The following is a 22,643-nucleotide window of genomic DNA, read 5'->3' as shown; positions in this document are numbered from 1 at the left end:
CAACGACCGTGTCTTGTGCATAGGGCTACCCACCCGAATTTCCTTTCTTTTAGACATGCTAGACTAGGAGCGCCGAGGTCGGCAAAGGAATTTTTTTTTTTTTTTTTTTTTTTTTTGTTGCTGGGAGATCTGGGATCATGGAGTTAATATGAGCTGGAGTCTAATGGATACGGGGTTGGATCGTTTCTTGTGCTCTCAATTTTTTTTCCCTCCAATATACCTTCCTTCTGTGTCGGTCTCCTTCTGCGTCTGTTACTACTGCTATTACTACTTATCCGGCGTTACAGGCTGGAGCCATAACCTGCTCTCCTGGGTGTTTATCTTTCTCTACGTCCGTCCATATCTGCTATTGCCTTTCTCTTGCATGATATCTCTTCCACATGCCTGTTGAGTTGAGTACTTCGAGCCATTTTGCGTTTATCATGGGGCGTTTCAAATGCGTTTGTACAAACTGGCAATTTTGAATTTGAGGATGATTTTCTCGCTGTCCCTTTTCATCTTTTTCCTTATTCGGTTCCCAACCCAGGCAAGTCAGATTGATATCAGTATTGTTTTTTAAACTATGGACAATAAGATAATTTCTTTGTCTCTAATCTCAACTATCTTAGTTCTGCTCTGTATCTGTACCAGACAGGTTCTATTACTCCTTTCTGGCTTGCCCGGGGGTTTGTTCATTCAAAGCTGTCAGTATTATTATACTTCAGCGAAGAATCCAACAATCTATAATTTTCATTGACCATCTAGCTAACAGCAGAACTCTCAACAAAAAAGGGAAAAGAAAGGGGGGGAAAAAATAAGCCTTAAAACTCCTGCACCTCAAGCTCCTTAGAAAATGCTGCAAGATCATAAAGATGACCCTGTACGTCTCTGTAGCATTTGGGTCCACGTGCCTTCTAACATTCAAAGAAGGGGTATTTCAGTCATCAAACAAAAAGAAAAAAGAAGTAACAATAACATTTCGGGGGTATACCGTGTATGAGTAAGGATGCCAACAGTAAGGGATATCGAATGCAAGAAATGAGATATAATGATAGAAGCGTCAAAGGTAATGAGGGGGAGCGGAAGGGGAAGGGCCACGGTCGTCAATGTCATCACACATATCCAATCGGTATTCAATAAACGTGTCGCTGTTCATGAGACGTTATCAGAAGGGTTCCCTGGTCCAGACGTGGACCACCGTTTAGCGCGCTTTTTCTCTCCGATGAAGTCTTTGATGATACAGGGCTCTTCATCCGGCGTCTGACATACTTTGCGGCGGTTAAGATGCTTGAACCGCGGGCCAAGCGGACCGTTTACATAGTGATACTGGCCTGCAAATCGATACTGTCGATGATCACCCAGAGGATAGAACTTGTCGCCCCAATGACCGTTGAAGTAAAACCACTCTGTCGGTGCAGTTGGGCTGAGAGTAGAGGCGCGAAGGGTGTCACTGACATGGTCGTACGTGTACATGTGGGAGTTGAGAAGTGGGTCCCAAAGAGGTCCTCGGTCTGTCTGATCATGCAGAAGACCCCATGGAAGGATGTATGAGTGCACTCCGGGAGTGGCATACATGGCGTGGGTGCCTGTTGCTGAGTATATTACAGGCTGTCGGATTGGACCAATTATTAGCGTTCCAATATGCCTGAAAACCGCCTGCGAATTTACTTACTCGTCGGCCTATCTTCTCCAAGGCTTCGTAGCTGTATGCTTCGCCTCCAGAATGGGCGCTGAAGAAAAGAGCCTTGGGGATTCCGTGGTGGAAGCGCACAAGACAGTGTTCCCAATCTCCAATGTGGTTTCCGAACCGCACATTGAGTACCACATTTCCAAGATTGAAACTATAGAAATAGAACCAGAAAGCATCCACAATGCCATTGCCCTTGTCGATGACGAGTAGAATTGCTGGCGCCTCGCTTCGCCCGCCTACCGCCTTGATGGATATCGGTTCGCCTCCATACCGCTTGCGCAGTTCATCACGTACGGTATCTTCATCCTGCATGAGATAGCCGAGCTGATCTAGCGAGATATCTTCTGACTCCCTGTCCTGCAGAGGCAGTTGCGTATCGTACCTTTTTGCTCGATTCTGGGGCGTATCATCCGCGAAAGCACCGTCTATCCGACCATCCCAATCAGCCCAAGCTGGCTCCGGGTCATCGTCTGGGGGGCTTGGGACATTCTTCTCCCCTTCCATCCATGGAGGACGTTCTTCCACGTCATCATTGCTAGTAAGGAAGACATTGCGCCCGGCCTCCCAACGATTCAGTTGGTCAAGATTTCGCAAGGTTGGGTGATCGGACTGCGACTGAATCGGAGTATAATTCAGCATGGGCGTGATGTGGTAGAGATGCTCCGCAATATCGCAGGGCCAGAACTGTTCACCAGAAAAGAGATGCACCAGCGGAGCATAGTCCAAAACATAATCTGGAATCTGACGACGAGACCGTTCTGCTTCGTCCCAGGTTTCCTCGGGATGAGCGGTTTTGTTCTCCCAGTACTCCCGCCAGGGTGACTGATCTGCTTCCCCAGGGAGCTCCATCAGTGACTCAGCCTTGCGATGGCCGAAGCGTGAATGAGACGGGCGAAAGTGAGCAGCACCGCAGATGCCGAACCAGCGACAAGCTTTCCGATCGAGCCAATGATGCGAAGACGCAATCCAGCTCTTCTCGTCATAATCCTCCTCATACCAGATGAAGACCGACGGCTTGACCGCCCGAATGATACTGTTGAGCGTCACATAGGCAATGAGTGATGAAAGAGTGACAATTGCCGCGGTAGTCTTCTGGACCATCTGCTCATAGGTACTGAGAGTGCTAGGGAGTGCTGCAGCGTTGGAGTCGGTACGTAACTCAGACTTAGGGGCGACTCCAACGTCTTTACGACCGGCAGCACTTTCGGAGGTTAAGGGAGAAGCGGTGGTGGTAAGAGTAGTGGGGGTGCTGATGTATGATTTCCCGATTGGGATAGCACCACCAGGCGGCGATAAGATAGCGGTCAACGGAGGGTCGTCGGGGGGATTGACAATCGCTACTACCGCAGTAGCGAAGAGACCGAGCAGGATGAAGAAGGATCGAAGGCGAGCATTTGGATTCGGGGGTACAGGAACAGGAACGGGAGGCACTATAAGAAGGAAATAAAGCATTGTCCTGTCAGCGGGTGGCCGAATATCCACAGGGAGCGATGACGGCGGCAGCGAATCGACGGCCGGGACCAGCAACAGAACCCATTAGCAGGGAACGGCGATTGGCCTAGGCAGAAGGAAAGCCCGGGAACGACGGAATTCGGCTTAGATAATGGGCATTGGGCTGACGAGCCTGAGAGGGACCGACTGGCCTGGAAGATGACGGATGCATTGCGCTGGTGACCTCCCTTGCTTCCGCGCAAAGCCGGATCTTGCAGGAACGGCGGCCATAATTGGCGCGTCTAACCAAGCAAAGAGCGCCAGGACTTACTGGTGGATGTTTTCTTTATGCTTGTTCAGGAAACTGAGCACAGGGCTGAGGTAGTGGGGTCCTGGAGGGGTTCATCTGATAGAGGATGAGATGCTTATGAGATCATTCAAGAGACCTGATCAGTACGAGTTTGGTGTTTGTGGCATGCACCGCTGCCATGAGTCAAGCACAAATGATTAATCAGCTTGAAAGATTGAACCTGGAACTTGGAGTCTGAAGCTTTGATGACAACTGACAACGAATGCAGGAAAGCCGGTATGCGGCATGCTGAGTCTCGCTGCTGGTTGCAGGGCTGAAAGATGGAGCTGGGAGGGGCAAGATGCCGGGCTCGGAGCGAGTTCCCGTGATTTAATGACAATACGTGACAGCTTCCGTTTACTTCCTGTCCAATCATGCTTCTTTACTGCCGATGCTATACTGTATTATCAATCCGTTACAGCAGACTCCGCTGTTGATCTTCCAAGGCCGAAAGCCCGGCACTCCGGAGGACTCGGCCTTGAATTGACCAGCACAGAGAGCTGAGCCTGGTCCATCACGCCATGTCGGTGCTCGATCCTGCGCTGCTCAGCACTTCGCCTGAAAATGGTGAGGATTCTGAGTGGGAATACGAATATGACGACACGGAAACAGAGGTAGGTATGATGGAAAAACACCAGTCCTGCGTTTCCGCTGCTAATCGCTTTCCCCAGACTTTCTTTCTCAACCTCGACCTGACAACTAATCACGGACCCTTACGGCCGCCGCGCCGCCGTAATGATGCCTCCGCTTCAGCCCCAATCAGTGCAGTGAATACCGCTAATCCAACGCCGGCCCCTTCGCGCCCTGACGACCGAGACTCCGCCGTAGTCAATCCTGAAACCGACGACGCGCCCTCGGAACGCGTGCAAGTTCTGGGACTTCATACTCGCAACCCGATCATCTCCTACCAGAACCAAATCTTTAGTGGAGCGTGGGCAGATCAGATTGGCACGGAATTGTTCTTTGCGCGGCCTGACACGACTAGTACTGAATTCAACGAGCCCGGTAACGCGCCTGCGGAGGTCACTCCATTGAAACACACCAAGGATTTCGACCTCATTGCTGCCAATAGCGTCAAGATTCTTGGTCGAAAAGCCAATCTCATCTCAAGCTCAAGCTCAGCGGCAGACCAGCGGGATGGTTTGACACCAGAGACGTCAGGACTGGTGTACAAGCCAGCGCATCAATCGAACCAGGCCCGCTTCTTAGAGCGTCTAAAGGAGGTCAAAAGAAGCAAAGGCGAGACGGATACGGTACGCACGGTGTTTAGCACGTCCAGAAGGGGTCCGAATCTCGAAGATCGACTACGCGGATGGGTACAGACGGAGGAACAGCTAGCTACGATTCAGCAGCTCAATGACCGAGCCGTTCAGGGCGACTATGATGCCATGATCGATCTGGAGAATATCTATACTCAACTTGGCAGCCAAAACGTTGGTCCGTCCGAAGGTCCGCCACGTTCTCGATGAGCAACCCAACCCTTCCAGGATTTCGTATACTCATGAAGGATTTTAACCGGGACGGTTGTAATCGGAACCGGAAGTATGCGGCTATCACCCCTGTCTATTTGTGCATAACACGTGGACGTCTCTATGAACCGAGGCTGTTCAGGAGTCTTGATGTCTCCTGGCTCCAGAAAGGTAATGCAACTTAGACTATCAAAGACTCAAAAGAGCTATCATGGCGTCCTGGATGAGCGGAACGGGCTCTGCCGTCAGTCCGAGGAGATGCTGACCCACCCAACATCACGAACTGAACCGGTTTGCTCGCGAGTCGCGTCATAGCACACAGAAACTGGTCATGTGATCGACAGAACTACAGTATTGGCCTTTGTATGCGGAGGTGTGATCTTCGCTGTGATCTAATAGAGAAGTAGGATGATGAATTGATGATTCAATAACAGAGCTGCTAGGATCAACAAGACTACGGGAGATTCTGGATAAGATCGACTGTCGTGCAAGCCAGGCAGTTGCTGTTGAGAAATTTGAGATAGTTCTCGATATATAGGATTTATATCCTATCTGGAACTCCAGAAGTGATCTGGAGCCATGTCATGACTAACGGCCCTAACTCCGAAACAGATTGTATTTAGAAAAGCCAAATAAAAAAAAAGAAAAAAAGAAAACACAAACACCTGTTCCTATACTCCCAGTAACGACATATCCATCCCATCGCTTCAAGCAAATAAGAAATTAAGAGATTATTAAATATCGTCGTAATGAACTTTTCTCTTAAAATGCATTAGGGCTCCGTGACTCCACAGGAGACGGCGGCGGTGGCGGTGGGTATTCAAACGCCGAAGGTGACGCTTTGCTCCTTGTTGGTGTTGTGGCTGCAGCAGTACCGGTGCCCGTGGTATCCGCGACATCGAGGGATTTGGCCATCAGGGCCGTATAGATGTCTTTCTGGCTGAAGGTGGGTGTAATCACGGACGGGGCCCGGGGTGTTGATGTGACGGCCGGGGAGGTCATTGTATGAGCTCAGTTCGAGTGGAGATCAATAGGCCGCGACACCGTGGATGGCGGATGGATTTATAGAGGTTTGCTCAGGGAGATTATTGCACTGCAGCGCTCTGTTGATTTCACACGGTCAGTGAGTGTTGAACATAGAGGACGATCTTATATGGTATGTTGGCATAGCTAGAAGTGTAGTGGGCTTCATGGCATGGACAGGGCAGGCTCCGGAAACCGCCGAGTGTACGGAATGAATTGGGGACGATATGATGATTGATGAAATAATGAGCGTCTCCGGGATACACTCGGAAGGGCGAAGGGAACGGAATGAAGATCAGTACTGGAGAATAGAGATGCGCCTACCTGGTCTAGACGGTGCAGAGACGCGAAAACGCACGGCAGTTCCAAATTCGAGAGGAACTGGGCGAGAATTCTATGTCTAGAGGATGCAGGCAGAGGAAGGAAGTGAAAGTGAAAGTGTTTTATAGCCCGACCTCTGGACTTTTGACAGAGAGTCTGGACAAACGAGGCCCGACAGAGTTCGAGTCGAGCGAAGGAGAGGCAGCTATTCAAACGACCAAAAGGACCGGCCCAGCCAGCGTAGCTCGATCCGGCAGCAGAATGCAAGGCAAGAATAAGATTCGTCTCAACCAGGGAAGGATTGTATGGAGCCAGCGGGTTGTTTGTCCGATCTGCCCAACAGTCGGGTCAGGAGTCAGTCCACTGCCAGCCTCACCTTGCGTGAGTACGAGCGAGAGATCGGGATGCGTCGCCTGCAGTGTGGACTGTTCTGTTCTGTGGAGGCATTGGCGGTCGACCAACTGGCCGGGAAGCGTTGCGGAAAGCGGATGCGCGCCCCGGGGTGAGAGACTATGGGGAAATGAATGCAATAGATTGACGAGTGAACATTGACCTCACCACCGTGTGGGGAAGTTGCTATTTATTGTTCATTTTCTGGAATGCTGACGAGGTCGAATATCGGCGGATCTCAATCGGAATAGGAGGTCTGCGATTAGACAATGCCATGACAAATCCTTAGACGGCTCTCTGTTATTACTGATCCCAATATGACAGCTGGACGGTCTGGGTGTCGCAGGAGATACTGGATTGGGAAACTAAGCAAGAAGTACTCCGTACTACAAGAGTCCAGTCTTTTGTGCAACTCGTACAACTCTTACAACTGGTGCGACTGGCCCAACTGGTCCAACTGCTAGGCGATCGAATTGCGGAGAATTCGGCAAGGAGCGCCGATCGTTGGCCCATCTGCTTGCTCTCGTCTTTGCAGAAACATCGTCGCTCTGCCCGACCGTTTCAGCAGCCTGATTGAGAGTCTGGGGTGCCCGATCCGTTGATAAGACATCCAGGGAGATTGGTACTTCGTGTAGGATTCTGGACTGCAGCTCAATTCCAACCAGGTCCTCGAACTGGCGTCGGCGGCTATCGATATCATGATGACGGTTGGCCCGTGAATATGGCGGAGTCGCAAACTGATCGAACTGATCGTCACCTGATTCGTGGCCAATATCATGTCCAATTCCATGTCCATTTTCAGGAAAGGAGTAATATGGATGATGTATTCCGTATACTCCGTAGCTTCCGTCGTCCAGAAGGATAGATCTTCCTCCTTCTCGTCGCTTCTAGGTCTTTTCCGCCCACGAATCCGATCCCCCCGGCCATCTCCCCGTCTTTACGCAGGGGCAACGGTGATCTGGCGCCACGCGGCTAGACAGTGGACAATCAAGAGCCCAAACAACCGGACCCCATCTAAGTGGTCCCCGCCACACCGCTTGAACAGGCCGGGGTCTAGACGGGGATCCTGCTTTAGGCTGAGAAGCGGTGTACACACCGAATGGGATAACGGTATGGGACACAAGTCGAGGGTGAGGCAAGGGCGGCTGGATGTGATGAGCTGGCTTTCGAGGCTGGAATCCCCTTAGCCCTTGCCGGCCTTGCCGTCGTCACCTTCTGAACGATGGTGCCTCAAATGCTGCTAGTATTCGCTGTTGTTTCAGGTCATCGAGACCAGATTGATCATTATATCGCGTGCCGCGGGTCTTGGCTCGATGGTCAATGATGTTTCCTATGCTCGTTTGCCTTATTGAGCAAGCAGAAGCAGAGTATGATTGGCGTTTTGTCCCATATGACAGGCGTGGGCGGCTCCTTAAATACCCCTAGGGCCCGGGTGAGTCCTGTGTGGTTCGTTCTTAGCTTTGCAGTATTTGTCTCTTCAAATTTATTAATTTGACGCTGTTTGTTATATCCCTGACTGTCTTTGAAGCGGGCGTATAAGGTGTCCGGATCAAAGTGGTTAGTTTATTGCATGGATATGCCTTGACTTTAAGACAAACAGCGACAAAGTGGTGAGGCCGCGGCTGCGGTATACTCGTTATAGAGGTAGCCCTGGCTACCAGGTTGAGAAAAAATTCACCAGCCGTTAAAGTACCTTGTGCTGTTTTTTTGGTTCTCGCAATATCGACATGAATCCACCAGATACATCTGGGAGGCCGGCGCATTCTGGGTTCAGCGAATATGCACTGTTCGGCAACAGAGGGCAGAATTGGCAACCTCTCATTTGAACCCCAACTTTCGCATGCAGTCAAATTCTTTTGCAGTCAGATTCGAGCCCCAGGGTTGACGTGATGAACACAAACAATAACGACAGACGCTCAGCGAGTCCTTTATTTGTTATACCTGCAACTAGGACCTCAAGATACGGACTCTCCGCGTTTGGCGACATCGAGAACAACTTGCCAAAGGCCATATTCTCATGAAATTGGAAGTTAGTTGAACCGTTTCGGCCTGTCAACCTCGGTCTTGTGGAAACGGCGCGCTCGACAGCATCGACGAGCTGGCAGTGTGCTTTTGAGACGCGGTCTTCGTTGTGGCATCGAGTTGACATCCAGTTCTAGCGCTTTCATGGTCCGCAGTACCAAGGCGATGGTACTGTAAGGGTTTATTTTGCTGCTAACCCCGTATCCAGGCTCCGGCAACGTGCATGCAGATTCATATCTGCTCCATGATACGTAACCCGCGAGTTAAGGACATACCATGACCTTTGACCTACCCGAGGTTGGGGCTATATAGATGACTACAGCCCGTTTGCGATCGATGGTCAGCAACTAGAAGGTTCTAGCTATGCTTAACAGTATTAGCTTGCCATCAGCCCAAGGGTAGACGCCGGTCCCGGCCGCACCTAATATCCGTATTCTGAGCGCATGGAATATCTCCGTCTCTCGAACATGAAGCTTCCTAGCGTTCGGGTATGTGACGCACTTATACAGCGAGAACTGGTCCCTAAGAATGTGAAGAGGCGATAAGAGATGTTTAAGACTATGCTGCTGCAGAAACTGGCATTCAATTAGCATCGTCAAGCTCATGGATTGGCCTCTCACTTACCAGAAAAGCCGACCTTCTCCTGGGTCTAATGTCAACAGTTTTGCGGGCTGGACCGCAACTACATAGTACTAACTTGACCTACAGTTCCTGTATGCCCAGGTTTTGATCGGGATACCCAACTTTTGTTAACTGCATTGACGACCCTCGTTAGGGTCACGCCGATTTCATTATCGCTGGAGTTTGTTTTGAGCCAGCATACCATATATATAAATGTAGGTATGTATCACAGTAAGTGATGTACAACTTTTTCTTCAATATATATTCTGCAGCTGTTACAGACGGCTACTCCAGTAGATTTGATGCTTCCTCTAGCTTACATCTTAGGAATATATATAGACTTTCCATTGAGATAATATGTATACACTGTAGACAGGAAGAGTGGAAACCCTATCCCCCCCCAGCAAAACAGAAGCGCAAGTCAACTTTCTAACATTCCACCATAGCTATGACGAGATTGAATTGATGACCGTACCTAGGAGGTTCTTTGGCTCTAGCGCAGGTGACTTATGTCTGAGTGTCTTGATAATAGTAGAAGCAAAGAACGGACGAGGATGCTCTGCTCACTTGGGGGCATGGAAGCAGCAGCGTCTATAGAATGATCAAGAAAACCGCCAGCGTTGGAGGGATTGCGAAGCTGCAAGTGAATCCAGTGGACTTACGTTTTGCAAGTCTACGTTCTTGATACCGGTATCAAGCGGTGTCATCTGCTTTGTCTGGTTGGTAAAGTATTGTGCCTTATCATGTCATGTTCATCATCTTTAATTCGCTGACACACAAACAACGGGTATGAATATGCAGGCTGACCAGCTGATAATGCATGCAAGAGCCCACGGACCGCAATTTGGCTGCGCTGAGACTCTGGAAAGAGATGTATCATCTTCGTCCCGACGTTGTCAAGGACTGATTGGTGTCATGACTTATGGATTCAGTCTAGTCTTCACGATGTGACTCGAAACGTCTACGGCATCGAGATGCTCTGAGGCTATATGCATGTCGCATATTGAATGCCCTATCACAACAGATATCGCGACCACAAAGTATCCAACGAATTCTGAACATTTCCATATCACGTCTTCTTGGCTACGTCATCGCTGGGGAACGAAACGCGTTAACGGGCCAGGGTCGGAACCACCTGCCCGACTAAGAGGCGCCATTTAGAGTATGGATCTGGGGAGAGCGAATATGAATTCTCGAACCCAGTGGTTTTGGCAACTATTACCTCATCAACCAAGTCTGAGCGCCCCGGTGCACGTATAAGCAGCGAGCGTTCGCTCGCGTTTACTGGGAGTAGCTGCGGAGAGCAGCAGGACCTGGAACCCCACTCAGTCCGGATCGTTACTTGGACGTTGGGGAACGTGTTTGCCAGAAGAGGTTTCTATGGGGTAATAGTTGACTCCATGGTGACTGAGGCATTTTTGGGATGAAACTGAGTTGTATCATGTATTATCCGTACCGACACAAAGTAGTATTAATTCCAGTGTTGACACGGTCTGCCATTATCGCCATGGCCTGGTCATGATAGGGAAGGGGCTCTTCCCCGCAAAACACTAGCAGAAATTGAGGATAGTAGCCAGCTCAGATCCAGGTACCTACCTGTCACGACTCAGGATCGCCCGTCCCCGCAGGGTGACCTCGCGGCAATATTGGTAAGGCTGGCTTGAACATGAAGCTGGGTTCTAACACGTTACACGGGAAGGTTTCCATTCCCAGACCTTAAGACAACGGCCCTATACCAAAGATCGAGAATTGAGGCATTTTCGAATGCTTTCGCCATTTATTACACAGAACGAACAAGGGATGCAGCCGAATCCAAGCAGCAAGCAGCAATGATTTGCAAGACTCTAGCCATCATGACAAACCGAAATTCCGCTTTGGAAACTACTTCTAGCTCTACAGAACACTAAGTGGAGGGAGCCTGGCCACACGACAGCTACAGTCAGCTGATTGGGTCTTATAGTATCATTCTCTCTCATATTATTGTGAAGTATGAGCGAAGCGGTGGCTGTTTTGGAAGCCTTTCGGCATCGCACTGGGCGGCCAGCAGCCCCTTTCGAGGACTGTTTGCCTGAATCAGGGCATGGTTGTTGCCCCTGGTACTCAAGGGTCATACTCTGAAGTAGATGTGTTCTGGTATTTTTTTAAAAAAACCTTCAAAATTCTACACGCCTCGTGATCTAGGCGGGTTTGAGGCAATTGTTTAAAATTAGCACGACACACTGCACAGCCTATCGGAGACCCCACGAGGAGGACTCTGAGTAATTTTCAACCTCAGTACGCCAAGCCTAGGTCAGACGAACCAACCGGATTTAGATAACTGGCTGGATCCGCTACTACTCTTGAGTATAGGAGTAAGGCCGGTCACCTTTCGAGGCTGGATTCGATCAGAGCTGTAGACAGAGTAGAGAGAATGTTCAGAGAGAGGAGTCGATTATAAATTGAAGAAGTGCGGAGTGACATATAAAGGGGCTCTAGCTAGAACGTTGACATCGAGTCTCCGTATAGCACCGTATAGCACCATCACGGGAACAGGTCTCGACCGCTTCGCCGGGCCGGCCTTAGTATGGAGTATCTGAAGGCTGATCGCGCATAGCACCGGAGAGGACCCGCCTGTGTATGTAAGCTGTAAAGCCGATACAGTGAGAAATACACCGTCTGGAGTAGTAGCAGCATACTTTGGAACGGTCGATGACTCGAACCTCCAGAAAGCAAAACTATATAAGGCATCCAGAGCCCAGTTGCTCAGTTCCGAGTTTTGTTCTGTGGCTCTTATAATAAATCCCATTCCTCTAGAGCGTTGTGGCGCGACGTATTCTCTCTCGTGTCCCGTTTAATCATCTTCCCGATAAGCTCGTCTATCTTTCGTCATAGAATATCTATCGCACCGCTCAGTCACTTCCACCCAAGGTGAGTCTTTGTCTTTCCCTGTTGACTGCTCACCGTCTCTCTTGTTACCACGGTCTCTGTCCCAGTCTCAGTCTTTGTCTCTGTCTCAGTACAGATCCTTGCGCCTTCTGTGCATAACTTCTTATCTCCGGCCGATAGTTTGCTGCTGTTCGGCCTTCCGCACCTTCCCTGTTTCTTTCTCGTTTATCTTGCTCCTCTGTTTGCAATTTGCCAGCATATGCTCACTCATTATTATCGGCAGCACTGCTCTTCACCCTCCCTCCATCGAGCATCTCTATAGCTGCCATTGCACACTATCTTCACCATGGTGTCTCCCGCATCGTCGCTTCAATCGCTACCAGATGTACATGTCAACGGTAATGAACCAAATAAGCTACCGGTGCGCTCTGCGCCCAAGCTATACGGTAGCAATGATGGCGCTTCATCAGGCACTGGGACCCCAATTGGGTTTCAAAGGCAACCGCACAACAAGATCCTCGACAGCGTAGCTGGCTCGAACGTTCGGATGCCGTCTCCGCAGCCTACTCACCTGGCAATTCCTGGTAGTCCGCATCGAGTCCTTTCCGAGGAGGATCCAGGTTATATAGCTGCCAAGTTTGAGGGCAAAGAACATCAGATGGAGGAAGGTGAGCTTTTCGCTCTCGGCTCGCGCCATATCTCGAATCGTTGGTGCTAATAGTCATTTAGTTATGGATCAGCTGGAAAAGAAGGGCTTTATTCCCCCAGAATTCATCGTGGGAGAAACAGAGTGGTTCTACAACCAGCTCGGAATCGATGACACCTATTTCCAGACGGAGACCGTGGAGGCAATAGTCACGCAAATTCTTTCCTTATATGCTGCAAAAGTCGCTGCCTACGCCCGTGATGATAAGAAGCTCGAGATTCGCTTAGATAAAGAGGCTGAAGACCATGCCGTCTATATTGACACGAGCAAGCCGGGCTTCTCAAGCGTCAATGGGCCAGGCTACGAGCAGAGAATCGACAAAAAATACATCGACGGCTCGACTCATGACCACAGTTATCGAATTGAGACTTTCCGCTCTCCCACTCCAGTTCCCGGTGATGACGGACAGCAGCTCCGATGCTACTTCGTGTATAAGTGTCAATTCGCAAACCCTAACCCGGGACCACAGGAGACCAATATCGACATTATCGGTGAGAAGAGATTCTTGCAAAAAGCGACGCCTAACACCAAAGCCATTTACCAAGAGATCATCAGCAACGCTGTTGCTCGGGCTGGTCCCGTCATTGAGATGTTTGAGATTGAAGGATCTCGCGAAAAGCGTCTTGTTATCGCCTACCGTCAGGGCTCCGCTATGGGTCTGTTCAGTGCACTTTCCGACCTATATCACTACTACCGCCTGACAAGCTCTCGGAAGTACTTGGAGAACTTCTCCAATGGAATTACTGTCATCTCTCTTTACCTGCGTCCTCTGAAGAACGCAGAGGTTGCTGCCAAGTTCCCCCCAATTGAGGCCGCAGTTCACCAAATCATCAAGGAAATCTCTCTACTATATTGCATCCCTCAGAACAGGTTCCAGCATCATTTTGCGAGCGGACGTCTCAGCTTACAGGAGACCATTTACGCTCATTGCGCATGGGTGTTTGTCCAGCAATTCTTGAATCGTCTTGGCTCTGAATACACTTCTTTAACCGATCTATTGGACTCGAACAACAGCACACACGCAGAGCTGTTGGCGAAGATCAAGAAGAGGCTGCGTACCGAGACATTCACTTCTGATTATATAGCAGAGATTGTCAACAAGTACCCTGATCTCATCCACAAGCTTTACCTTGACTTTGCAAACACTCATTACGTGCAGACCCAAGGTCCGACCGAGGATGATTTCCTTCCGACGCTGAGTTATCTACGTCTCCAGGTTGACCAGGTGCTCGATAGTCGGCAGTTGAAGCAATTGGTCTCGAGCACAGCGGCCAATGAACATGACGAAATGGTCATGAGTGCCTTCCGCGTGTTCAATGCCTCCATCCTCAAAACTAACTTTTTCACACCGACCAAGGTGGCTCTCAGCTTCCGACTCGATCCACATTTCCTTCCGGAACACGAGTATCCTCAGCGACTGTATGGAATGTTCTTGGTCATCAGCTCCGAATTCCGGGGGTTCCATCTGCGCTTCCGAGACATTGCCCGAGGTGGCATCCGTATTGTGAAGAGCCGAAACAAGGAAGCGTATAGCATTAATGCTCGATCACTGTTCGATGAGAATTACAATCTCGCCAATACACAGCAGCGCAAGAACAAGGATATTCCGGAAGGTGGAGCAAAGGGAGTCATCCTTCTCGACGTGAATCACCAAGACAAAGCTCGTGTTGCTTTCGAGAAATATATCGACAGTATCTTAGATCTTTTGTTACCACCAGCCAGCCCCGGCATTAAGGATCCTATCGTCGATCTATACGGCAAGGACGAGATCCTCTTTATGGGCCCTGACGAGAACACGGCAGAGTTAGTTGATTGGGCCACAGAGCACGCTCGCAACCGCGGTGCCCCTTGGTGGAAGTCTTTCTTCACCGGCTTGAGCCCTCGTCTTGGTGGAATTCCTCATGACACATATGGAATGACTACTCTATCTGTTCGCCAATATGTCCTTGGAATCTATCGCAAACTGAAAATTGACCCCTCCACAATCCGAAAGCTGCAAACTGGTGGACCTGACGGTGACCTTGGCTCGAATGAGATCCTCCTCGCCAACGAGAAGTATACTGCAATTGTTGACGGATCCGGTGTCATCGTGGATCCGCAAGGCCTGAACCGTGAAGAACTTGTGCGGCTCGCGAAGAAGCGGGCGACAATTTCCGAGTTTGATGTGTCAAAGCTTTCACCTAATGGTTATCGTGTGTTGGTGGATGAGAGCAATGTCCACCTTCCAAGCGGAGAGCTGGTTCATAACGGAATGGTATTCCGCAACATGTTCCATCTGCGCAAGGAACTAACATACGACACTTTTGTTCCCTGCGGCGGGCGCCCCGAGTCAATTGATCTTTCAAATGTTGGCAAGCTTATTGAGAACGGCAAATCCACCATTCCGTACATCGTCGAGGGTGCCAATTTGTTCATTACGCAAGACAGCAAGCTCCGACTTGAGAAAGCTGGATGTATTCTTTTCAAAGATGCCTCCGCCAATAAGGGTGGCGTTACCTCTTCCTCATTGGAAGTCTTGGCCTCACTATCTTTTGACGACCAAGGTTTTGTGCAGAACATGTGCGTTGGAGATGATGACAGCGTTCCTGAATTCTATAGGGAATATGTTAAGCAAGTACAAGAGGTCATCAAAGAGAACGCCACCTTGGAGTTCGAAGCAATATGGCGCGAGCATGAGCAGACCGGAATCCCTCGCAGCGTCCTCAGTGATAGGCTCAGTGTTGCCATCACTCAGCTTGATGAAGAGCTGCAAAAGACGGAGTTGTGGGATAATGTTGAGCTCCGCAGGTCTGTCCTCAATGACGCTCTGCCCAAGCTGCTTCTGGACAAGATAGGTCTCGACACGATTCTCCAGCGGGTAAGTAGATGTTGTGCTTTTGGATGCCGAATGACAAGCAGACTGACAAATCTGCAGGTTCCTGAGAACTACCTGCGGGCCATCTTTGGCAGCCACCTTGCGAGCCGCTTCGTGTACGAATACGGCAGCAGCCCCAGCCAATTCTCTTTCTTCAACTTGTAAGTGGCTACCGCCCTGCTTGTCGAGTTTTGTGTTGCTAACAAGATGAACTACAGCATGACCAAAAGACTTGCACAGTCCAAAGCATAAATCCGTCTAGACTTCAGGACTTCTGTTCCATAAACAGTATCTTCGGTTCCACAGTGATATACATTTGCAGCGTCACGAGTATCGATTTATGACCTTACTCTATCCTGTCTTGGGGATAGAAAAAAGCCACGATAGTTATAGTTTTAATCTCACATCACAAGTTCATATCTGTTTATTCTGGCCGTAAGCAAAGTATCAGGTGTCTTATCTATGGATTAACTTCGGCAGCAGTCCCGGTGCATTTATATATGCTTAACGTGGAGCATCTAGACTGCAAAAGAAATTGCTATGATGATGGTATATGTGAAAGCATGCGCTGCTCTAGCGGGTATATTTGGATGAGTATATATCATGAATAAGTGGCCAAATCATCGCATGCTCCCGTCCAAGTTTGACAAGTCTCTCTTCCTAGGTAGCTTAAACTTCAGGCCCTCTTCATGCTCCTCACGCTCAATTTTCTCTAGCTGCGCCCAAAGATTGGGATGCCTGTCCTTGGCCCATTTCTCGACTTCGTCCTTCCAATGCTGGTAAGGAATGGCGTTGTATAAGTGTCCGATTCTTGAATGGACAAGTTAGTTAAAATTATAAGGTTTCGGGTACTGTTAGAATCAGGGTAGACAGCTAAACTTACGATGTAAAAGTTGGCGAATGCCCCGTCACATCCTTCATGGCGTCTAGAGCTTCCGTGGCAAGGTCGAACTCACACTGCGCAGCTAAGGCTTCCACATAAGCTGTGTATAACCGGCGGTCGAAGGCAATCTCAAGGCGTTTCATTTTCTCCACCATTTTCATAGCCTCATGTGTACCGTTATGGTGCTTCTCGCAAGCTCTGAAGAAGAAGAAGATTGTACGTTGCGACGGGCCTTCTTCGGACTGGAGGATCTCACGGAAAATCTGCATGCTCTTTTCAGGCATGTCACATTCCGCATATGCGAGCATGAGCCAGTTCAAAAGACGCGTGTTCAGGTCGACTTCGGTATCAAGCTTGAGCATATTGTGCACCAGTTCGAGGTGTTTTGAGTCTTGTGTTTGTGCAAGGCCCCGGAAGCAGCGGGCATAAGTGTCTGGTTTGGGCCGCTGCGCGAAATCTTCAGCCTGGCGCATGTGACCGAACACGAGGAAGGCGAGATCGCTCCGGTTCCGTTGGAAGAAAGAGGTCATGATTGTGCTTCGCATGCTTACTCCTGTTTCCGGAAATGCGAGCTGGAGCAGCATGTATGCCTCCCATGCGGGCTCGCTCTCTTGGCTGGGATCCTGAATAAAGTTTGTTAATGCGGTGCGGATCTTGTGTCTTTCTTCTGTATCGTAGGACCCTAGGCGAGGGCGAAGTAACTCGGAGGCAGCTTCCAGGTCGTGGCGGTAGAGAAGCATGTGCGTTAATGCTGTGAGCGTGTCCGCCTCGAAGCGCACGTTATTATCTAGCAGGGGATCAAGGAGAGACGAGATGTGGTTGAAAACCGTATCATCCTGGCCCGAGGTGCAGAGCATTGTGATAAGTTTGTTCATCAAAGGAAGAGCTTCGGGCGCTGTGGTATTTAGGCCCTCCAAATCCCCAATAGAATTCAACACCTCAGCCAAATCACCGGCCTGGATACGTGACTCAAGATGTAATAACTGAGTTTGCGAATCAGGGACAAGTCCCCATGCAGGAGCTAATGTCATGCATTCATAGGCTAAAGTAGGATTATTGGTCGCATTCGCATATTGCATCAAGTCGTTCACGCAAGAGATCGTAAGCGACTGCCACAACTCTGGTTCCTTCGACGCCAGGGATTCAACATTTCTTGCAATTTGTGACGCATCTTTCCCTTGCGCGGCATTCCATAGGAGTCGAATCCCGATGCTTTCCGAGGCGCTGTCGGACGGAAGAGACTCATAGATAGGCTGCGCCCAAGCAGTGTCGGTTTTCATTATAGCATATTTTATGGCGGCCAGCTTTGTCGATATACTGGGTCCTTCAGGATCAGACAATGGGCATTCATAAACCACTTTGACCGCATCAAGGAGATCTTGTTCGATAAGGAACTGAATCAGGTCTTTTTGTGAAGCCGAATCAAAAGAGACGCCGTACTCGCCAATTCTCTTGACAACCCGCTTGATTTGCTGTTTATCATCACTCAGCAGCGCGAATCCCCTTATTACCGCCAGCCAAGGTGAAGGACTGACTTTACGCAGGCTACCCCAGAATTTCTCAACAGTCTGCCGCGCCTCGGCGGGGTCACCGTAGATGGCCTGAATATCAATGTAGGAAATTATTGCGCCTTGATGGAGTCCGTCTCGCCCGATGTCGGGGTTATCGCAGAGCGCTTGGAACACAGAACGGGCAAATAACCGTATCACTCCGTGCGCCTGAGGTAGGCATTCCGCTTTGGACAACACATACAGAACGTTTTCCAAGCTCTCGTTGGAGAAAACCCTCTGCCATTCCTCTGAATCTAGAGATTCCTCAAGAGACTGCAAATGATACCACGTCGTACTGATCAGCTGCGCTTGAAATTGTGTGATAACTCCTGGCTCCCCAGCACGGGTTTCGAAAAAATCTTGGAAAGCCTTCGCTAGAGTATCAACCTCCGGTTGTCTGCTTTTGCTCCGTAATGATACAAGCAAATCGCGCATTGGCTTCAGCCCAACCTCGGAAGGCAATGTCGACGACGGCGGAGCAGTCGGGGGATTGAAATTGAAAGCGAACAATCCGCGTCGCTGGACGTAAGAAGGCCCTGATGCCACCTTCCGAGACCTAGATAGCCGGACGGTATGTATGCATCGGTTTTGACATTTAGATGAGGATAGCGGCTCGTTGTTGAGAATGGCTCGAAAAACCCTCCGCGTGAGTTGGGACTGCATGTTAACCTGGAACGCAGGTATTTGTCGCGTGTACGACATTGGCTCCAAGCGCAAATTTTGTAAATTGCCAGCTCTAATGGCCGTGGCGGAATTGTCCACTTGAGGGTCAAGGGGGGAGAGTGTGAACGACGGAGGTGACGGAGCTTCCAGCTCGTCCGAAAAATGCGGGAGGTCTTGGCGTCCCGAAGAGAAATCGTCGGCGATCACTATTGATCCATCTCCCATCCTTCAATCATTTCACCTCCAAGTGCAACGCAGCTTGCTGGTAAAGATGACTCTTCCGCTTCTTTCCTCGTCGCCATTACGGGCATTTCCATCGGTTGTGCGATTGGCTTGCCGCTCCAACTCAACCACGTCTAAAAGTGTCGCAAACGAGCTCGAGAATCTCATACGCCCGGCTAGACCAGCCCCTGGTACGCCTTCTGCCTTTTCCTGGTCCATCTTTTGACTGTATCACCAAAAACTTTGAACTATTACTTACCTGCCCAAAATATAGCAGCGCAGAGATTGCCGCTCCGCCGCCAGACAAACCGCCAGCGAGCCATTGAAGAGGAGAGGACGCTTAGGGAAAACCGACTCATGGAAAAATTTCAGACGCGCGAATGGAAGGCTGGTGATATATATGCCCCTCATGATCTCAGCCCTGCCGAGATGAAGAAATGGAACAAGCGCAACCCTCCAACTTCAGACGTCTTTGATGCCGTCAATCTGAACCCTCTGGATGTCTATAAGGTACGCACTGGCCGTAAGGTGGCAGTAGTCAACGATTGGAAAACTGGGCTAATCATCTTGTTTGCCTTCCAGAACTTTTCCATTATGTCCGAATATATGACCGATATGGGACGTATCAAACACAGAAAAGTGACCGGCCTACGGGGCGTGAACCAGCGGAAGCTTGCGAAGGCAATCCGAAGAGCTATTGGTGTTGGCTTAATGCCGAGTGTTCACCGTCATCCAGAGATTCTCGCGGAGATAAAGTTCAGGACTGATGGCGGATTCTGAGAGAAGTGCATGATGCTCCTCTACTTGAAGCAGACCGAGCTTTCTCATGAAACGATGTTCTATTCCCTTTTGTTATCAAGATGAATGCTGGCATTACAGAGCAATGTACTATATCAATCACCTACACTTTGTGGAAATATCGAGTTAATCCATCAGGTATACCAAAAAACCAATAAATGTACAAAGTTCCCAGTTCCATTTCTCTTTGTTTCATATGATGCCTATATAACGATAACGATGACAACTGGTGTAGTTGCACTATGACGATCTAGCCCACGCCAGGCATCCAAGCGGGTAGTGGTAACCTCCGTAAACAGAGCTCCTACTCGGTCTCACCCATCTCTCACGCCCCCGCCTTTTGCTTTGTTTATCACATCAACCATTTTTACTCCCTCTATCTAGCTTTTGTGACATGTCAATCATAAATGGTCAGCCCTTATTGTAGACCTCATCACCAACTTGTCCGCTAACCCTTGTTCTTAAGAGGCAATCTGGGCCGCCAGCCCCTCCACCACGAGGGGTCAACCCACCCAGCTTTCTTCCGATGCTAAAGGCGAACGTCTCGCTTACGCGGTATATTATAGCACCCCTGCCGAGCTCTCTTAGGCCATGCTTAAACACCTGTCTGACCCGAGAGATGTCTTTACGAACAGTCAAATAAATCCATCTTCCTCCGCTCCATAGATGACCCCGCTGTCGCTCGTCAGTACACCGAGCATAAGGTGCAGACAACAGTCGCCCGCTTCGCACCATCAGGATTCTATGTTGCTAGCGGAGATGCTAGCGGTGTTGTTAGAGTGTGGGATTGCGTTGGCGAAGGCATCACGAAGGGCGAATACAGCATTGTGAATGGCCGAATAAACGATCTTGCTTGGGACGGTGATTCACAGCGGATTATCGCAGTCGGAGACGGAAAGCAAAGATATGGTCACTGCATTACTTGGGATAGCGGAAATACTGTGGGCGAAATAAGTGGACACACTCAAGCGATCAATGCCGTTTCAATCCGCCAACAGCGCCCGCTGCGCGCAGCTGCCGCCGGTGACGATAAGAATGTAGTCTTTTATCACGGCGCGCCATTTAAATTCAACACTGGCATCCGAGACAAACACACCAATTACATCTATGGCGTTGGCTTCAGCCCCGATGGCTCTACGTTGGTCAGCGTTGGTGCTGACAGGAAGATCTGGTTATACGATGGAAAATCCGGGGAGGTTAAGGGGCAGATTGGAGAAGGGGAGCACAAGGGAAGCATCTTCGCGGTGTCATGGTCGAAGGATTCGCGTAAGTTCGTCACCGCCAGTGCTGACAAAACTGTCAAAATCTGGGACGCGGAAGCAGGCAAGGTCACCCAGAATTGGAACATTGGAGGTGAGGGAAACCAAAACTTCCTGAATCAGCAAGTCGGCGTGGTATGGCCTCCAGGCAGGAGTGATAACCTGCTCATCAGCCTGTCATTAAGCGGTGACCTTAACTACCTTGTCGAAGGTACACCTGAACCAAGACAAATCATCCAGGGCCACCAGAAGAACATTACATCCTTGACTGCATTTGAATCTAGCAGTGGAGAAGAAACTCTATGGACAGGAAGCTTTGATGGAAGGGTGTGTGGCTGGGATGTGCCTACTGGGAAAGCCGAGACGATCGAAGGAGATGGCTCTTCGTCGTATATTGCAGGTCTGACATCGACCCAGGAAGGCGCTGGGAGGCTCTACAGCGTTGCCTGGGACGATACCATTCGTTCTCTAGACATCGGCGCCAAGACTTATACCGGTAGTTCTTCTAAGCTGTCCGGACAGCCCAAAGGAATCGCTGGCGGAGGTACGACCGTTCTGGTGGCAAATGCCGAAAGCATCGAGATTCACAGGGATGGCCAGAAAGTCGGCGATTTCAAACCAAACTTCTCTGTCACTGCTGTAGCGGCTCACGGCAGTATAGCAGCAATTGGAGGAGACGATTCGACTGTTCAGATTTGCGACATTGCTGGAACTTCCTTAACGCCCAAACATGATTTCAAGGCGTCGCGCGACGTGGTATCGGCTATGGCATTTTCGCCAGATGGTTCCAAATTAGCTATTGGTGACTCGCGCGGTCGCGTGCTAGTCTACAAGGTGGCGGACGGCAGCTTGGTGAATGATCGTTGGACTGCACACACGTCTCGGATAACCTCTATTGCATGGAACGACAACGGCGCTCACATCGTCAGCGGAGCGTTAGATACCAATATTTTCGTTTGGAGCTTGACAAATCCAGGCGACTGGCTGCAAGTGTCCAATGCTCACAAAGAGGGTGTTAATGGCGTGGCATGGATTGCTGGGGGCTCCAAGGTTGCCTCCGCTGGGGCCGATGCGGCGGTCAAGGTATGGAAGGTTGAAGGACTGAAATAATAGACGCAGACTGGTATAGTTATCTATGAGTCACTTTAAGAGTATATAAACATAAACCTATAAGTTGAGAAGGTGCGTGTTTGAAAGACAATTATTCCGTGGCATTAGGTAAACGTGGTTACGTCGTGGTTGGGCGTTGCTGCAAACAAAGGCCGAAGCACCGACCAGTCGGGCTCAAATCCAGGAACGCGCAGCTTCTTTCAGCTTCCTTCGGCAGGACTGATCCGTAGAGCTCCAGGGAGAGAACCACCGAAGATGAGATGAGAACATGTCTGTGTCTGGGAATTTGTCGAGCAGCTCCCAACGATTCTTCCGCTCCCAAACGGTAAAGCGCAAGCTATACAGCATTATTGAGGTGCGCCTGGCTGATCACATAATTTCGTCTCTAGCTTCGCCAGGCGACCTTTATCCTCCCAAAGACCGGCCAGCGCTTGAAAG

General features: G+C 49.9%; 8 protein-coding genes across 8 annotated transcripts, besides 1 other annotated feature; 4 read left to right on the top strand and 4 right to left on the bottom strand.

Moving 5' to 3' along the window:
- Positions 1 to 22,643: part of a sequence feature (contig 1.129 1..627835(1)) that runs on past both edges of the window.
- Positions 1,132 to 3,121, bottom strand: ANIA_07454 (uncharacterized protein; the record flags this gene model as incomplete). Its single annotated transcript, XM_675631.1, has 2 exons — positions 1,132 to 1,587; positions 1,652 to 3,121. 2 exons carry the CDS (start codon positions 3,119 to 3,121, stop codon positions 1,132 to 1,134), a joined length of 1,926 nt encoding a protein of 641 aa, XP_680723.1.
- ANIA_07453 (TFIIIC subunit 6 family protein) lies at positions 3,971 to 5,635 on the top strand (the record flags this gene model as incomplete). The annotated part of the gene is made up of 3 exons (XM_675630.2): positions 3,971 to 4,063; positions 4,121 to 4,898; positions 5,353 to 5,635. 3 exons carry the CDS (start codon positions 3,971 to 3,973, stop codon positions 5,454 to 5,456), a joined length of 975 nt encoding a protein of 324 aa, XP_680722.1. The 3' UTR covers positions 5,457 to 5,635.
- Positions 5,681 to 5,920, bottom strand: ANIA_11563 (uncharacterized protein; the record flags this gene model as incomplete). The annotated part of the gene is made up of 1 exon (XM_050611994.1): positions 5,681 to 5,920. The coding sequence occupies one exon, from the start codon at positions 5,918 to 5,920 to the stop codon at positions 5,681 to 5,683; it is 240 nt and encodes a 79-aa protein (XP_050467960.1).
- On the bottom strand, positions 8,683 to 10,175 carry ANIA_07452 (uncharacterized protein; the record flags this gene model as incomplete). Its single annotated transcript, XM_675629.1, has 8 exons — positions 8,683 to 8,845; positions 8,950 to 8,962; positions 9,299 to 9,323; positions 9,381 to 9,471; positions 9,616 to 9,661; positions 9,863 to 9,932; positions 9,973 to 10,011; positions 10,074 to 10,175. The coding sequence occupies 8 exons, from the start codon at positions 10,173 to 10,175 to the stop codon at positions 8,683 to 8,685; spliced, it is 549 nt and encodes a 182-aa protein (XP_680721.1).
- Positions 12,507 to 16,145, top strand: ANIA_07451 (glutamate dehydrogenase (NAD(+)); the record flags this gene model as incomplete). The annotated part of the gene is made up of 4 exons (XM_675628.2): positions 12,507 to 12,828; positions 12,890 to 15,723; positions 15,781 to 15,881; positions 15,939 to 16,145. 4 exons carry the CDS (start codon positions 12,507 to 12,509, stop codon positions 15,970 to 15,972), a joined length of 3,291 nt encoding a protein of 1,096 aa, XP_680720.1. The 3' UTR covers positions 15,973 to 16,145.
- ANIA_07450 (putative mitochondrial respiratory complex I chaperone (Cia84)) lies at positions 16,341 to 18,816 on the bottom strand (the record flags this gene model as incomplete). The annotated part of the gene is made up of 2 exons (XM_675627.1): positions 16,341 to 16,530; positions 16,604 to 18,816. The coding sequence occupies 2 exons, from the start codon at positions 18,814 to 18,816 to the stop codon at positions 16,341 to 16,343; spliced, it is 2,403 nt and encodes an 800-aa protein (XP_680719.1).
- ANIA_07449 (mitochondrial 37S ribosomal protein RSM18) lies at positions 19,053 to 19,937 on the top strand. The gene is made up of 3 exons (XM_675626.2): positions 19,053 to 19,229; positions 19,313 to 19,548; positions 19,621 to 19,937. The coding sequence occupies exons 1-3, from the start codon at positions 19,088 to 19,090 to the stop codon at positions 19,816 to 19,818; spliced, it is 576 nt and encodes a 191-aa protein (XP_680718.1). The 5' UTR covers positions 19,053 to 19,087; the 3' UTR covers positions 19,819 to 19,937.
- ANIA_10942 (WD40 repeat domain-containing protein) lies at positions 20,244 to 22,273 on the top strand (the record flags this gene model as incomplete). Its single annotated transcript, XM_050611993.1, has 3 exons — positions 20,244 to 20,246; positions 20,305 to 20,391; positions 20,472 to 22,273. The coding sequence occupies 3 exons, from the start codon at positions 20,244 to 20,246 to the stop codon at positions 22,203 to 22,205; spliced, it is 1,824 nt and encodes a 607-aa protein (XP_050467959.1). The 3' UTR covers positions 22,206 to 22,273.

This window comes from Aspergillus nidulans, chromosome IV (genome assembly GCF_000011425.1).
Source record: "Aspergillus nidulans FGSC A4 chromosome IV".
Lineage (NCBI taxonomy): Eukaryota > Fungi > Ascomycota > Eurotiomycetes > Eurotiales > Aspergillaceae > Aspergillus > Aspergillus nidulans.
Note: the sequence above shows the minus strand (reverse complement) of the source record. Positions and strands in the feature narration are given on the sequence as shown.

What these genes read in the sequence shown, in the direction of transcription:
- ANIA_07449 (XM_675626.2), top strand. Translation starts at nt 19,088, where the DNA reads ATGACTCTTCCGCTTCTTTCCTCGTCGCCATTACGGGCATTTCCATCG. An exon ending in CCCGGCTAGACCAGCCCCTG is followed by an intron (nt 19,230 to 19,312) that starts GTACGCCTTCTG and finishes CCCAAAATATAG; the next exon opens with CAGCGCAGAGATTGCCGCTC. An exon ending in ACCCTCTGGATGTCTATAAG is followed by an intron (nt 19,549 to 19,620) that starts GTACGCACTGGC and finishes TTTGCCTTCCAG; the next exon opens with AACTTTTCCATTATGTCCGA.